General features: G+C 40.5%; 1 protein-coding gene across 4 annotated transcripts in view; it reads right to left on the bottom strand.

Annotated features, from left to right (window-relative positions):
* mrm1 (mitochondrial rRNA methyltransferase 1 homolog (S. cerevisiae)) overlaps positions 1-12,700 on the bottom strand; it is a 39,206-nt gene extending 26,506 nt beyond the window's left edge. For 2 of the 4 annotated variants that reach the window (XM_039756711.1, XM_039756714.1), the window contains exons 1-5: positions 12,106-12,700; positions 6,052-6,145; positions 5,147-5,267; positions 3,172-3,253; positions 2,544-2,686 (exon numbers count right to left, since the gene is read on the bottom strand). In XM_039756711.1, the coding sequence (XP_039612645.1) occupies positions 2,544-2,686; positions 3,172-3,253; positions 5,147-5,267; positions 6,052-6,145; positions 12,106-12,635 (970 nt within the window). In that variant the 5' untranslated portion in view covers positions 12,636-12,700. Of the gene's footprint in view, positions 1-847; positions 1,548-2,543; positions 2,687-3,171; positions 3,254-5,146; positions 5,268-6,051; positions 6,146-12,105 lie in introns of those variants that run through there. The other 2 variants (XM_039756712.1, XM_039756713.1) reach the window with 2 other exon arrangements.
* Positions 12,701-17,029: the final 4,329 nt, after the last annotated feature.

The raw sequence follows: 17,029 nt of genomic DNA, 5'->3' as shown, positions 1-17,029 counted from the left end.
CGACTTGAAATATTGCAAGCTTACCTTTTACATGCAAAGTGCATTTGCTCATGATCGAAAGGTGTTTTGGTTTTTTTTGCTACTGTATTAAGCCATGTCACTGATGGGGCATTTGTATGCTTTCTCCTGACACATTATTTTAACAGCCCATTTCAGAAAAGAGCCCCAAGTCCCACAGAGCAACTGTCATCAATATAACTATAAAGAAGGCAAGGGAGGATACTGCTGAAAGTTAGTGATTCTAGTCACAGAGAAGTTTCTTTTAAGTCATATCCATAAACTATAAAGAACTATTTATTTTATTATTTATTTATTAGAGGCCTTTACTTAAAGGCAACTTACAACATTTGAGAATTACTGGTTACATTTCTCTTGTTTTTCCAATTGGAGCACAGGCAGTCTCAGTAGTGGGATTTGAACCCACAACCCCAGGGTTTGAAGTCCAAAGCCTTAACCACTATGCCACACTACTGGCGTTTAACCCATAACAGTCTGTAGCAATCAGAATTTATCCAGATAACACCAGTCTTGACATTTTTTAGTCCCCACTGAGATCCTACACAAATACACATTTCTCAAAATAGCCACTTTAGTTCCTAATATGCTGTTAACCACATGCCAATTAGTAGCTATGAACTAAATTGTTGCAATATCACTAAATGGTCAAAGTTATACCACAGAATTTTATGTTGCGATTGCCCAATTATAAACACTGCCGGACAGTAAGTCTACATTGGGTCACCACTGGCAGAATAAGCTGAACAACAAGAGGATGCAGTGAGTATCCAGGCTACTGTATGTCTTTCAACACCTCAGTTATGAAAAACTGGCATGTTTACTTTCAGTCTTCTTTTTCCATTTTTATTCTGTTCCATGTTTCACACATAATGGTGTGTATTTGGAAAATGAAAGCACTAGGAACCACGCAAGGCTGAATCATACTGGTATGGCTCAGAGCAATAATGGAAACACGCATCAAAAATCCTGGTGGCTTCTTATGGTTACGGTTAACAAGTGGCTAGTGACTCATGACATAAGGATTTTTTGGTTGACAAACAAGGTTAAACAGAATTATTAATTAAAAAAGCAAAAAAAAAACTGATGTAAAAAAGGCAAAATCCACTTCTTTTAGACTTTACAATGATGCTGAAAATAAACGAACAGTCTTGGAAAATGATGTAATTGCTGCAGCCTGCTGTTGGCAAGAACACATCAAACCGATGCCAGAGCTTAATAAAGGACTAGCCCCGTGTCAGGATGACACATGGAATATGGATTGCTCAAACAAGTCATTCTGACTCTGAACTGCTACTTGAGAGAGGCATTGAAGCTAAAAGCTGGGTTTAATCTCATCAAGTACAGGACAAAACACTACACAATGAATCAGGAATGTTAATTTGCACTCCTCATTGATTGGCTATTCGTTAATTGATGTGTTAATCCAGTCTAAGCAGTGTACTATATTCAGGGATCAGATTCACTGCCAATGTGAGATGGGCAGCACTGGTGCATTTTCATGGAAGACACCAGCACATGCAGCAGAATACCTGCAAGGAGAAACATTCAAACAAATTTATAAATAAGAAATATAATGGTCATTTGCACAGAACTCAGTCTTTTATTTTGAATGCCAGATTGCTGTAAGCCCGGGTGAGGACTGTTACTGGCCTGCAATGCTGTTAATGGCTGACACGCTCAAAACTGCACATCTATCACCTTGCACAAATACCTATTGCTTCTTTGGATCTTCTCATCTGTCTACTGCAAGACCACCTACCTGTTTGTTGTATAGAGCCTGAGGAAGGGTGAGCTACACTGTAATCAAATAGCAGGTTACTGATGAGTCAATATAAATGCAGGATCTCATATTGGCTGGGTAGTCCCTTGTCATGTGAGAGCATCTGATAATCATGAGAATGCACCATAGTCAGAGGCATGTAGAATTTGGTAAACCTTACAATTAGTTCCATCATTCACTACGGTGTCAAAATGATCACACTTTAGTAGGGCTAGATAATGTGGGGTAATAGAGGAGGACGTTCCCCCCTCAGACTTCGTCACACCAGAAGTGTGCTCCTCACTGATATTAAATTCACAAAACTGTCGCTATCTTTCTAGAAGAGGACAGCCAAAAAAAAAAAGCAAAAAACAAATAATTGCAATGTCTGAGTGCATGCTTTGAAATTTAGCACTTAAAAAGACAATACTAAAACAAACAACTGTGTCGTTCAGCTGAAATTCTATAGTTTACCTATGTATCTAGTTTCTATTCATGGTGACTAAGTACTGAAGGAGCTCTTTGACAAATGCATAGTCAGTGTATGAATTTTAGTAGCCTTTAAAACTGATGTTAGGTTCTAAAAGAGATTGACTTGTAAATAAAAGATTGAAACCTGAAAGATTAACAAGGTGACACAGAGCAACTGAACTGATACAACACCATGGTATAGTGCACAAATAGAGCACTTTAGCTAAGTGTTCATGACCCTTCATGGAAAGGTCCTATATATAATCTGTTCAGTAAAAGGTTGGAGAATGCTCACCTGCAGAAACAGAGACATTAAGGGAGTCAATCCCAGGGTGCAAGCGGCGTTGGCCTGGAGGGATGGTTAAAAAAGAATGACACAACTGTTGGATTTGTGGAGAAAGCCCAGAAGCTTCATTACCTGGAGATAAAGCAACAGGCCTGAAAATGTAGAAATTAGTTTGAATAAATAACCTGCAGATCTTCTGTACAAAATATAAATACATATTATATAGGGAATGCCAGCAGCTAAGAATTTGTAAGCTATTGCAGCTTCTTAAATGGGTACCATTTGAGCATGGCTTGATTTGCCTTTTGTGTCACCAACCAGGTGACAAAGGCATTATCTCAAGAGATCAAAACCAAAGAGAGACATACATGATAACTCAGGTTTCTGTGCAAAACGGTCATTTTGGGTAAACTCTAAATCAGTTTCTTTTTGCTGTGTCTACAAAACATTTTGGCAACCTGGCTACTCATTGTACTAAAATATCTCAAACCAAAAGATTAATGTAAAGCACATTAAAAAATACTATAAAACAAATATAAGCAACAATGCTTTTTGTACACTTCTGGGATGTAAATAAATATACAATTTAGAGTGTTCCAGCATGTGGAAACAGCAGCAGGAGATTTATTATTGGCACCCAAGCAATGTCTGTATAGTGTCCTCTTGCATGGTGGGTAAATAGGTAAGCGTTCCCTGAACTTCCCTGAAGGGCTCATCTCCTAATGAAAATCAAACAGAAGGGTCAAAAACATCAGTGAGCTGCAGAAGCAAACGACTGTGGCAAAACTATGCTGAAATAGTCTTTACTAACATACAAACATAAACAGTCATTTAACCAAAAAACAAAAAAAGCAAAGCATGGCATGTCTTCTTTTTAGTTTGAAGGATTACATTTGTGTGACAAATCGCTTGAGGTCTGCTTTAATATAATGCATGCACCTTAACAAAAGCATCATTTAGGTCTGAATATTACAACAAGGCACAAAGCCAAATTCTGAAATATGGCAAAAACAATTCATCCATTTTTGGTGCACTACATGAACAAGTTAATCCTTGGATCACAATTTTGAAACGTGGGAGGAAAAAAGAGTGCCCAGAGGAGACTGGCATATACTACAGCTCCGCAGACAAGGGCAAAGTCTAGATATCTGGAGCAGTGATACAGCCGCTGTAACCACTTCCCATCGACTTGGGTTCAAATCCCAGTTTATTCATCATGTGTGGATACTGGACCTTCTTCCCAAGTTTACTCCGGGCATTCTCGTTTCATTCTCACATCCAAAGCAAATGAATACAGCAACAAGAGCTTGGCAACCGATGAGCATGTTCCACCATCTTTCAATAGACACTGTCTTCCTGCTGCCAAGTGGAAAAGACAGTTTCAGTGTCAATACAAAAAGCACACTGCCATTACTGGAGTGAGGGGTTGGGGGGCTTAAACATTTTGTAGTGACGAGGGGTGTCGTGGGTTTTGACCACATAATCAGTGCCTTTCAAAACACTAACAGCGTAGAACCGGTTCATTACTGATTCTGGTGTCTGACTCAAAGACTCAGCATCAGTGGTCTCTCGTTCATCATGTTCCTACAAGAAGCAGTACTGTGGGTAGCAATTGCACAGCCAAAGATTTTTAAGATACAATAATTGTGTTGTACACAAAAGCAATGTATTTTAAAATATACTAGGTATAGTCCATCTTTAAAGATTGCATTTAGAATCTCAAATGAACACCTCCGACTCCTTGTCGTGAAGATTCCAACTGATGTCAAGTCTGTACGTGTGTGCCTTGATGTCTGCTTTCAGCCCACACATGGCTGGCTCCTGTCTTTCAGCTGGCGTTGGTTGCAGAAATGCAGAAAACCGAATGCTGGATTGAAAATTCAACCCTATGTTCCAGCAGCCAAGAAGAAGTAAGGGTGACCACTGGACCTCCATATGGTTCCTATGACAAAGGTAGTGACTTTTAAACGCATGTTGTAAAGGTCCCCAGTAGGAGTATTTTTGATTACTGGAGTATTCTGGGGTGTGCCTGGAGATGGTGGGATTACTGTCTGGCCCTCTATTACCCTAACCCAGATTACGAATATCAAAGGGATTTGTTCACTTATTTTAATTCCAATTTTCCTGCATGAGGGTTGTGGTAGCAAAACCCTGAGCTGTCCATGTCATCTGAGATACTTTATGCAGTAATACCTGGGGAACACCCAGACACTCCTAGGACAGTTGAGAAAGATTATCCCTCTTATACACCCCAGACCAGCCCGGGGTCAGGTTATGTTTTGTTTTACTTTAAAAATCTGGGGCCTTGTTAAAATATTGAGACCATCTAGATATGCCTGCAGCAAAGCCTCCTTGCAAGGGGACCTACACATTAGACCATTTCTTCATCTGAAAAATGTGTGCCAGATAACAGACAAGTCTAAATTGACCTGCATGTGCGAGTATGCATATGTGCTCTTTAATGGACTGCCATACTGCCCTAAACCAGGTCCTGCCCTGTATCTAATACTGCAGGGATAGGCTCATGCCTTGAAATGCTAAATTGGTAAATGTTTTCAAAACAGAAAAATCAGAGTATTGCGAAGATGTTATAAATAATTATGTGCACTTACCTAGAATTAAAACAGTAGGCTGGCTGTATTGAAATTCAGAACAGGGAATTACGGGCACAGAAATCTTTTCTGACGCTGATCCAACAGTTCCAACCACATGCCACCCTTGACCGATTTTTACCTTAAAATGAATGAAAATGTCAACTCCTTAAAAGAACACAGTGCGAGATGCACATTAACACTTGCTGAAGGGAATGGGCAGTGCCCACAACTTTATACCAAAAACAAACTAGACAAGACGACCCTTCTTAACATGCCTTTTCATACTGTTAGCCCTCAAAAATGAGCTAATATTAAAAAATGGCTTTCTTGTATATTTCATTTGCAGACCAACGTGCTTTTTCTTAATTCCTAAACTGGCCAACTGCTTTAAATAAGAATGGCATCTTTTTTAATATTTGGGAGTACCTTAAACATTACAGCAGCTCCCTGTTGAACACTGAAAAGGCTATTCAGCAGGCAGCAATATTCCTGTCTGTCTGCTCTAAAACACTTTGGAGGCAACAAGGAATAAAATTCTGCTGCTTGACAAAACATAAAAGAAAGGCAGTACAATGATGCCCCCATGTGGTCATATTATATGTACAGCCCAAAATCAATATTTAGCAATCTCATACATCAACATGTGAAAGAGTAGCTACACCCTGCTTTAATGCACTGCCAGAACAGAATTAAGAATGATCAAATCCTAAAGTTCAACAAATCAAACTTCGGGAAACAAACAATACACAGTACATTTTGCTCAGCTGTATTTATTCATCAAAAAATAAGCCAAGGAAAAGAAACATTTTGTGAAAAGAAAGTGCAGCCCATGATTCCGTAGCAGTAATAAGGTGGCTACTTCAGGATCGCTATCTGTTTCATCAAGTCTTGTCTCGACCATCCCTATCACAGTGCACCATTACCTTGATAAGTTCAGGAAGTGTTTCTGAGGCATAAACATCCAAGTCCTCCATTGCTCCAGCGCTGGCTTTGCTAACAACAGGACTCAAAGGGCAGCTGTCAGAATAAATACAACTGAAATTAGAAAGCCTGCAAATGGTCAGAAACATTTTTTGCACGTAAAAAATAAAAAAGCATATGTTCTTAAACATGTAGTCCTATCTTGGTCTGCCCACCCAATAAGTAACCTTTTAAGGACTGAATGGCATCACCAGTGTCCTAAGCAGCAATATCCCAGCTGTGACTTGCTTGGACAAACTCAAATTATTTCTTCAGAAATTGAGCCAAACATCTGAAGGGCAGAATGCATTTGATTCAAGGCTGTTTTGCATTAATAAATGATTTACTTCACATGGACATAAGATATTTAAAAATTCCATTCCAATCACCTTCCTTAATCATCAAGAAACCAATTTTACTCCTAGCGGGAGGTGCTTTAGTAGTTTAAAAGATTCCTTTCTTGTCATTTTTTTGCTAAGCTCCTGCAAATCTGCAGTAAAACATATTTCTAGAGAACCCGACTCCATTAAAGTTATCAGCTAAGTGAAATAACTCTGATTTCTAAACAGGATCCAAATATGGACATTAGCGTAAGGGCACTGTGACTGAGTTGTACAGTTAAAACGGACACCTTGACAATGACAACTTTTAAAAAGTATTTGGACGAGATAAGGAGGCAACTTAGCTATTAGCGAACCAAATAGGATTGATGGACTGAGATCAGGCTGGGTGCTTAGCAAGGCCTTCAGAGGCAGCGCTTAGAGAAAGCAGAGTTGCAACAGCCTTGTTTATCACTCTTTTTCAAAATCACTTACTCTGATTTCAGGGTACCAGATGGCTGGAGACCATCCATGTAGCCCTAGACAAGGTGTCAGTCCATTGCAAGGCCCACTCGTGCACACAGTCCTCCTGGGCCTAAAATATTCTCAAACCCACTCACTCCAATCCAGGGATATGGCAGGCTGAAACCTATTTAGTAATCTTTGGGCACACACCCTGCAAAGGTTGCCACACACACACACCTTCCTTTGCAAAATGGCAATTTAAATTATTAATCAACCTAACCAGTTTATCTTTGGGGATGTGGGGGGAAGCTGGAGTGCCTGGTGGCTGACCCACGCATATATGGAGAGAATGTGCAAACAGTACAAAGACAACACTGGGGCATGGAATTTGAAAGCAGACAACTCAACTCATGAGGCAGCAGCGATGACCACTGTGCCACTCAATAGTTGATGCCGAAATAAACAACAAATAGACGCCTGGTCCAAAGACTAAGTAACTAAACAATCAGTCACTGAAGGTTACAGATCTAGTGATGCAAACTTGGTGGCTGCTTGTCCATACAGAGGTAAAACGTTATTCTACAGTGCTCATAGTTTGAAAATATGAATTGCTGTCTGTACAGTAGCAGGACACTCTTGCTGTATTATGGGTACACATAACTGTCACTTTTAGACGCCAGCAGAAAAGTCAGAAAATATGGTAACAAATGACTAATGGACCACTTTTTAAATTACCATACATCAATTCCAAAAAAAAAAAAAAATCAGAACTGGTGCAGAATAAAGAGGGTCTTACTGGAAGCACAAACCATTTAGATGTAACTGGCATGTCACCATGGTAGAAGATTAAGAAACACCAACAAAAAGGCTCAACTGTAGAGCCCACCCAAAGATGTAATATATCTTTATTAGGGCTGGGCAAGTTAACGTGTTATTATCGCGTTAACGCATTAATTAATTAACAATGACAATTATTGTATCACTTGTTAATGCAGCTTTTGTTATTATTTTGAAAGCCTCAGTCTTGCTAGCGATCAATAGAGATTGCTGATCTACAGTACTTTCAATACGCTTTTGCTAAAAGTAAAGTTAGCTTTGTTGATTTGACCTCGATTCCCTGCATGTGCAGGAGTAGCGAAGAGCAAACAGCTTCAAAAGTAGCATGTGGAGAGATACCAAAGTGAACGCTCAAAGCAAAACTTTTTGTATTATCACTGAATCGGACTCTGATTATGATGCAAGTGATCTGGAGATGTACATTAAAAATGAAAGTGAGGTATCGGCATCAGCTGATCGTGGTGCTGAACACGTTAGTGTAGCTGATGCACCTATGACAATGTTCGCCTGGAAGGACAGACACTTATGATGACAGGAGATACGAACAATATTGCGTCTCACTGCAACTGCCACCCCCGTTCACCCGTCTCACAATGACAGCCAGCCCACCGTGCATTCCTGCTGGCTGTTGAGCTGCTGCAAAACAGGCGCCAACAGCAGGCACAACAGGCAGCAACAGACGTTTTATGTTGATTTATGTGTGGAACCACTGCTTTGTGCGCTTTCAGAAAACAAGCTTTTTGGAAAAAATATCATCCCTCATAGAGTTGCTACTGAACACAGATGGTTTATGCTGCTCCCTGATAAAAGAAAACGTTTCTGCTGGTATCTATTCAGATAAAAAAGAAAACAGATTTAGAAAAGTTAACTTGCTGTTGCTCGGCAGGTGCCTGTTATAATGTTGTGATCGTAGCTCTGGACTCTGAGGGTAACTTGCTTTTCTATAACAAACTAGATAAAATGTTAATCCCCTGGCAGTGGTAAATGGATTTGATTTTATATTTGATTTGATTACATTAATGTTTAAGTTGAGATTTACAAGAAATAGTTTAACTGCTAATATGTAAAGGAAATACTGCTGTTAAAAAGCACCTTATTTGTTTAAAGTGTTTGCAAACAAAATACACGCATTACACTACTTTTGAGTTCATTATTGAATTTTGCCCATAATAATGTGATTGTTGTGATTGTCTACGATTAGACAATCATGCAATTAATCGCAATTAAAAATTTTAATCATTGCCAAACACTAATCTTTATGCAAGTCAGTACAGTGGAGAACAAAGATATCAGAAAGCTGGAGCCAGGCCTTAAGAGAGTTAAAGTGGGTTTGCTGCTTTAAGTCTAAAGATGCAAAGAGCTTGACAGTGTGGAGCATTGTGGGTAAAATTATGGAGTTTGGCTTTTTCGAAGAAGCTTGGCTACAAGCAAAGTCAGAAAAGTTTAATTATTAATTAGGAAAGTTAGTTTGGGAGGTGGAGAATGTAGGACTTCAGTGAATGTTCTAAAATATGCCAGCCTGAAAAACATCATAAAACCTCAACTACGTGGGCATTTTATACTCTGCCATTTTTATCTTGGCTTTAATGTTGCACAGATTTGGCAGTTGGTTATTCCCCAAATATAAAATGTGCTCAAATTAGAAGCTATAGTAGCTCAAATGTATTATACTGCATTTTAGGAACATTACAAATAAATATAGTTAAAATAAAGTAACATTTTGCATGATTGTTATATTTTTTTTATTTACTGTTTTAACATATGCCACTGCCCATACCTACTCATGTCTAGCCCAGTCGTTTACACAACTTTTCAACCCAATATCTAGAGTAAACATGGTAATACTTTGTTATTCTTGATGTCCATTTAAAAAGTTAGGTCTGATTGAAAACTCATTTTAGTCAATTCTTTCTTGTGTTGTCTTCTGTTTAGAGTACTTGGCTACTAGGGCTGGGTGATTAACTGACTTTTAAATTGAATTACAATGTTGGCTTGCAAAGATTAATAAAACAAAAATCATCAAGATAAAATAATTTTTGTGCTGCATTTTATTTCACATCCTGCGGTGGGTTGGCACCCTGCACAGGATTGGTTCCTGCCTTGTGCCCGGTGTTGGCTGGGATTGGCTCCAGCAGACCCCCGTGACCCTGTGTTCGGATTCAGCGGGTTGGAAAATGGATGGATGGATTTTATTTCACAATGATGCGCCCATTTGACTTGTGATAAATCCAGCGGGGCATTATCGACCTTCCATAAAGGCTCAAACTCACTTCCCGCCGGGCTGTGGCATGCTCAGTTGTGCTCAAAACAAATAATGGAAAGAAAGCCTTTGGTTACCAAGAAGGGTAAAACCAATTTAGCTGTTTGGAAATAACTCTGGTTTCAAGGAGTCCAACGAGGAACAACTACATATACTGTGCAAAATCCCTTACATGGAGGTGTCTGTACCACAAAGCAATACAACACATTTGTTAAAATTCAATGAAAAGTGGTCTAAAAACAAAAAAATAAAAGAACAACAAAAAAAAAAAATAGAGTAAAGCAAAGCCCTTTTGACTTCTTCCACATCAACACAGCCATCAATTAAAGACAGTTTGCATAATGAAACAGCCAGGGCCTAGCTATCTAGCTCTCAAAGACATAAAGAAACAACGGACGCCATCATAATCTTCCAGGGCTAATCACACGTGTTCAGTTAGCACTGAAGCAACCAGAGATTCACGAAACTAGTAAACACTTTAGAAAAGTGCTACAAGATGCCATCAAGACACCATTTCACCAGACCTGCACTGCCTGCCCATCCTAATGGAGGACATGAGGACTCTACAGCCAGCCCAATGGACATAAGGTCAAGCCTGTTTAAAATTTGTTTCTCAGTTGAATTATATTTAGAGTTGAAGAAAATACACTGTTAAAAAAGACAAGTTTATTTTTCAATAACTGTATAATACAGTAGTTCTAAAGTCATTTATTAACTGTGTTAAATAACTATGACTTCTACATCAAACGAAATAATCATGATTGTGATTTTTGCCATAATCGAGCTGTCCTAGTAACTACTACCCATGTTCATTAAGGGCATCTGCTTACCTCCACCAACTTAACTGGCAAGTCTAAAACGGTCCAGTTCTGGCCAGTGCATGAGTGTGCCCTGTGATGATTTGGCACCTTGACTGGGGTTAATCTCTGCTTATGCAAGCTCTGCTGCTGGTATCACCTCTGAATCTGTGCAAGCTAATGACAGCAAGTTTAGAAAAAAAAAAGAACAAATTTACTCCGTTTTATTATGTGCTTAAAATACATTGTAACTGCTAGAAAAGAAACTTAGGGGGTTTAAGTAACGTGTTAAAAATGTTCATGCTACATGCTAAATATAAAGGCTGGAAAAAGCTGACTAAGTTCCATTCAAATTAGGTTTATACAGAAATATATGCATCCTTCAGGAAAGACAAGACAATGTAAGAGTGTTATGGTGTCAACAGTAGCTTTCAGGCTCAAAAGTTTAAATTGAGAGACGGGGGACGTTATTTCTCACCATATTATCTGAAAAGGAAAATGTTCAAAGATTTCATGATGAATATTTACTTTTATCAGTGGTAGTTCAATCTATCTAGCAAAAGGTACAGTGGTACCAGAAATTAATATTTTGCTAACATTAAATAATAGACAATGTATCAATAAATGCCAGCATGAATTTCAAGACTGCTGTCATTTGTACTACACTGAGCATGAGATTTGCATGTCTCTTACAGACTAGTGACAACAGCATAATACCAACAGCAGATAAAACAAAAAAACAGCACGATCCCCCACATGTGTATTGCTACTGGCTGCTGTTAAGTGCCCTTAGTATGTGTTTTTATTTGCTCAAATTTATTATTACAGGTACAGATAACAGTAAAATTAATAATGGAATATATGGCGATGGTGTTGTACCTTACCAGAAAAATAACTCTGCAGCACGGCTGAACTCTTGAACAACATTGTTAGCCTTTCAAGCAAGAACCCATCTTGGTTAAAAGGAAGGTGTCTACGTGTCTCTTCAATGGCTATGTCTGTATTATTCCAAAAGATGGCGCACCACCAACATTCTTAGTAATAAAATGCACTGCATTTTTCACTCCAATAATTGACCGTCACAACGAATCCCATACCAAATGGCATATAACAGAGACGAATGCATTATATTGCATGGTGCAGTCGGCGTTGAATACTTCGATTTCAACCTCTCCAAGAATAATATTGCACAGCTAGTATAATGTATATATAATATCCTGAAGATGAATGTATTAGGAGGTCGCAATTAAATAAAAGAACTACCACAGGCTATCATCCAGGCATCGGACCACACTAACGTTATAATGTAATCTTGGATCTTCAATGTGAAAAGTCTACCTGTCATGCAGTCCGACCACCACTCTGTCCAAACCAAAGTAATACGCAGATCGCAGAATTGCTCCCAGGTTCATGGGGTCTTGAACTCTGTCCAAAAGCAGCCATAGCCGACAGCCGTCGCTATGCGCCTCTTCCTCCGCGGTCCGGAGATCAAGCGGAGTGAATTTCAACGGACTGACCTCGAGGCAGTAGCCCTGGTGAACGCGGCCGCCAGATAGTTTGTCCAGTTCCCTCTTAGAGACCCTCCGCACAGGGACCCCCAATTCAGCCGCTCGCCGGGGTAACTCCTGTGACCCAGGCCTCTGTTGGACCCGACTCTCCTTGGTGTAAAGCGCGTGACAGACCCTCCGCCCTCGACTCAAAGCAATGAAGCACGGGGCCACGCCGAAAAGCACCTCTATTCGAGAGCTGGCTCTCCTTAAGTTCGCGTTGCCCACCAATCGCATCCCGCCACAGCGGTAACGACAATAGCCGGAGAGGAGGCCCGTCGTCATGCTGCAAATTCTCGTCCGCAAACATGATAGCAACATTCGCTACTTTTACTGTCCAGTTACTGCTTTTTCCTCATTAATGTTAGTAAAGTTCCAAGCACAGCACTCACGCGCGCGTGTGTGGGTCGCCTACCTATGACGTAACCGCTAAGCAACGTGAAGGAAGCCCGCCCCCTGCTGGCGCAACTGCCGAGGAATTCTTTATGTCAGTCTTGGAAAATAACACTGCGCAACATTTTTTTGAAAAATCTTGCTTCCTGAAACGTTTTTGCTGATTGTGACAAGTACCTACTGGGTATGCACATATATAGTTTTGGTTTTACTGCATCATGTAGTAACTCTGAGAAACAGAAATGTATATGTTTACTGACAATAACGTATTTAGTCACGTTTATGTTTCGCATAAGCTATTAAATTCAACAGAATGAAACATGTTTTAATCATTATTTTCTTTTGTATTCAGTGTCTGGTGCATCATGTTGCAGTGTCCAACAGTAGTAGTCAGCAAGCATTGACAGATTCCAGTTGCCCCAATATTGTTTCTCCATCGTAGCAATGTCCTGGTGAAACCTTTCACCGTGTTCGTCACTGACAGCATCGAGATTTATGGGGAAGACGTCCAAGTGTGAGTGGAGGAAATGAATCCCGAGTGACATGTTGCACTTCACTATCTTGTATGCTTTGAGAATTTCATTTACCAGCTGAATTTAGTCTGGGGCTCTGTAATTGCCCAGAAAATTGTCAACAACATCTTTGAAGGCTTTCCAGGCAATTGTTTTCCAGCCCAACTAACAGATCTTCAAACCGCTTGTCACTCATAACATGTCTGATCTGGGGGCCAACAAAAATGCTCTCTTTGATCTTGGCATCAGTTATTCTTGGGAACATCTGTCTTAAATAATGAAAACCTTCGCCTTCCTTATCCAGTGCTTTCAGAAAATTCTTCATGAGTCCCAGTTTTATGTGAAGAGGAGACAAAAATATCTTTGCCGGGTCAATAATCAATTCATGTGCCACATTTTTCTGTCGTGGAACTAACTTTTTACGGAGTGGCCAGTTCTGTCGAGAATAGTGTGACGCTTTGGCACGGCTGTCCCATTCACAGATGAAACAACAGTACAGTACTTTGTATAGCCAAGCTGCAGTCCTAGTAACAGAGCAACGATTTTAAGATCTCCACAGATATTCCAGTTGTACCTGCTATACTGGACGTGCTTCAGCAACAGTTCCATATTCTCATATGTTTCTTTCATGTGTGCTGCATAGCCAACAGGTACTGAAGGGTAAACGTTGCCATTGTGTAGCAGAACAGCTTTCAGGCTTAACATTGACGAATCAATGAAGAGACACCACTCTTCATGTCTGGGCTCTGGCTGGGCCACTCAAGGACATTCACAGAGTTGTCCTGAAGCCACTCCTTTGATATCTTGGCTGTGTGCTTAGGGTCGTTGCCCTGCTGAAAGATGAACTGTCGCCCCAGTCTGAGGTCAAGAGCGCTCTGGAGCAGGTTTTCATCCAGGATGTCTCTGTACATTGCTGCAGTCATCTTTCCGTTTATCCTGACTAACCCAAGGCAGAGAACAACCCTTCAATGTCACAACAGAAAGAGACTGTCGACTTGTGCAAAATATTTGGTTATATCATGATATCGGCCTCAAAACACAGAAATTTTCGTACCTGGTGACAGCAAACGCCATTCCTGCAGTCTCGAACCCAGCAGCTCGGCTTTTACTTTTGGCAGACCCAAATCTCTGACCAAATCATTCAATTTGGACTGTGTTATAAGATGTGGATCGCCTGATGACCACGTTTCAAAATCCGGGTCAATGTCACTGTCAGTACCTTGCATTGCAGTTTCTTCATCTGGTTCGTCTAAGGTCCAATCCTCTGGTGGTTTTGGAATTGGAAGACTGTCGTCATGTGGCACAGGTCTCATTGCTGAAGGCAGATCAGGATATTCAATTGACTTCATGTTTTTGGCAGATAAACCAGACACATTAGTCAAACAGAAGCAATAATCCGTCACATGGTCTTTCTGTTCTCGCCTTATCATCGCAACAGCAAATGGCATCGTCTTTCGAGTGCCTCTGAGCCAGGCGCTCAGACTAACAGCACATGTCACACAGCAAACGTGAGGCGCCCATTCCTTGTCTTGATCACCAATTTTGCAGCCGAAATACAGATGATAAGCTTTCTTCACAAGATCAGTCATCCAACATCTCTGAGGTGCAAGTGTACACTCACCTAAAGGATTATTAGGAACACCATACTAATACGGTGTTTGACCCCCTTTCGCCTTCAGAACTGCCTTAATTCTACGTGGCATTGATTCAACAAGGTGCTGAAAGCATTCTTTAGAAATGTTGGCCCATATTGATAGGATAACATCTTGCAGTTGATGGAGATTTGTGGGATGCACATCCAGGGCACGAAGCTCCCGTTCCACCACATCCCAAAGATGCTCTATTGGGTTGAGATCTGGTGACTGTGGGGGCCATTTTAGTATAGTGAACTCATTGTCATGTTCAAGAAACCAATTTGAAATGATTTGAGCTTTGTGACATGGTGCATTATCCTGCTGGAAGTAGCCATCAGAGGATGGGTACATGGTGGTCATGAAGGGATGGACATGGTCAGAAACAATGATCAGGTAGCCCGTGGCATTTAAACAATGCCCAATTGGCACTAAGGGGCCTAACGTGTGCCAAGAAAACATCCCCCACACCATTACACCACCACCACCAGCCTGCACAGTGGTAACAAGGCATGATGGATCCATGTTCTCATTCTGTTTACGCCAAATTCTGACTCTACCATTTGAATGTCTCAACAGAAATTGAGACTCATCAGACCAGGCAACATTTTTCCAGTCTTCAACTGTCCAATTTTGGTGAGCTCTGCAAATTGTAGCCTCTTTTTCCTATTTGTAGTGGAGATGAGTGGTACCCAGTGGGGTCTTCTGCTGTTGTAGCCCATCCGCCTCAAGGTTGTGCGTGTTGTGGCTTCACAAATGCTTTGCTGCATACCTCGGTTGTAACGAGTGGTTATTTCAGTCAAAGTTGCTCTTCTATCAGCTTGAATCAGTCGGCCCATTCTCCTCTGACCTCTAGCATCAACAAGGCATTTTCGCCTACAGGACAGCCGCATACTGGATGTTTTTCCCTTTTCACACCATTCTTTGTAAACCCTAGAAATGGTTGTGCGTGAAAATCCCAGTAACTGAGCAGATTGTGAAATACTCAGACCGGCCCGTCTGGCACCAACAACCATGCCACGCTCAAAATTGCTTAAATCACCTTTCTTTCCCAATCTGACATTCAGTTTGGAGTTCAGGAGATTGTCTTGACCAGGACCACACCCCTAAATGCATTGAAGCAACTGCCATGTGATTGGTTGATTAGATAATTGCATTAATGAGAAATTGAACAGGTGTTCCTAATAATCCTTTAGGTGAGTGTATATTCGCCACAGATATAGCAGAATATATCACGGCTGTTACGACATTGACGAGACATATTCCCCGACACCAAAATGTCTATACATCAAGCTTACTTACTGTTATATTGCTACAGATACTATACTTTGCTATACTGATACTGTACATATACACCGACTATGTATATAAACCAAATGAGCAGGATCGGTGTATGCAAGCCTCCTTTATAACATGCTAAGACAGCGTCAAGCTCGTTCAGACCTGCCCAGCCATGCCCAGGATGTCAACCTTCACAGAACAGCTTCCAACCTGGCCTGATTCCATGCCTGTACATGCCCAGGCTGCACAAACCGTTGATGATATGTCACTTATGGGAGCGAAAATGTTTGGATACAAAACTGAAACGGTACATGATGGGTAAATTTTGATGTGATTCGTGATCAGCACCCAAAAAATCTATAAGAAACAACCAACAGTGTTCAAGAAGCAGTGTAATCACACAAAATATGAATAACAAATAAAAAGAAATCAGATTTATATAAAGGGCAGTATATTACTTTATTTTAATAACACCAGTGCGCAGCAAGTAACATTCAATCAATCTCCATGATATGCCCCCTTCATCAGAATACCTTACTGGGTGGTGTTTTTGATGTGAAACCAGTACCATATGCATTTTTCATTAGATTCCAGATCAAATGTTGGCTCGACTTAGATAGCTGTGAACCTCGGCTAATCTAAACCTCTGTCACTTGCCTGATAATCTGGTGAATCTGTCAGGATCTCAGCTTGGTGAAAACACAGCCAGGCTGTGGTGTCAACTATGAATCACAAGCCATTATCGAAATAACTTTAGAGCAGAGACAGAGATCTCAGGTAGTGAACTGAAGCTGGGTCCACAGCCACCCCAGAACTGAAGCTCAAACTTAAGAACATTTGTGAGGTTTAGCTCAAAACCAAATACGTTTGCCACCCTGCCAAAAACGCAAGCTGTCGC

The sequence above is a fragment of the Polypterus senegalus genome, chromosome 6, assembly GCF_016835505.1.
Source record: "Polypterus senegalus isolate Bchr_013 chromosome 6, ASM1683550v1, whole genome shotgun sequence".
In the NCBI taxonomy this organism is placed as follows: domain Eukaryota; kingdom Metazoa; phylum Chordata; class Cladistia; order Polypteriformes; family Polypteridae; genus Polypterus; species Polypterus senegalus.
This window is presented reverse-complemented; position numbering and strand designations above follow the sequence as displayed.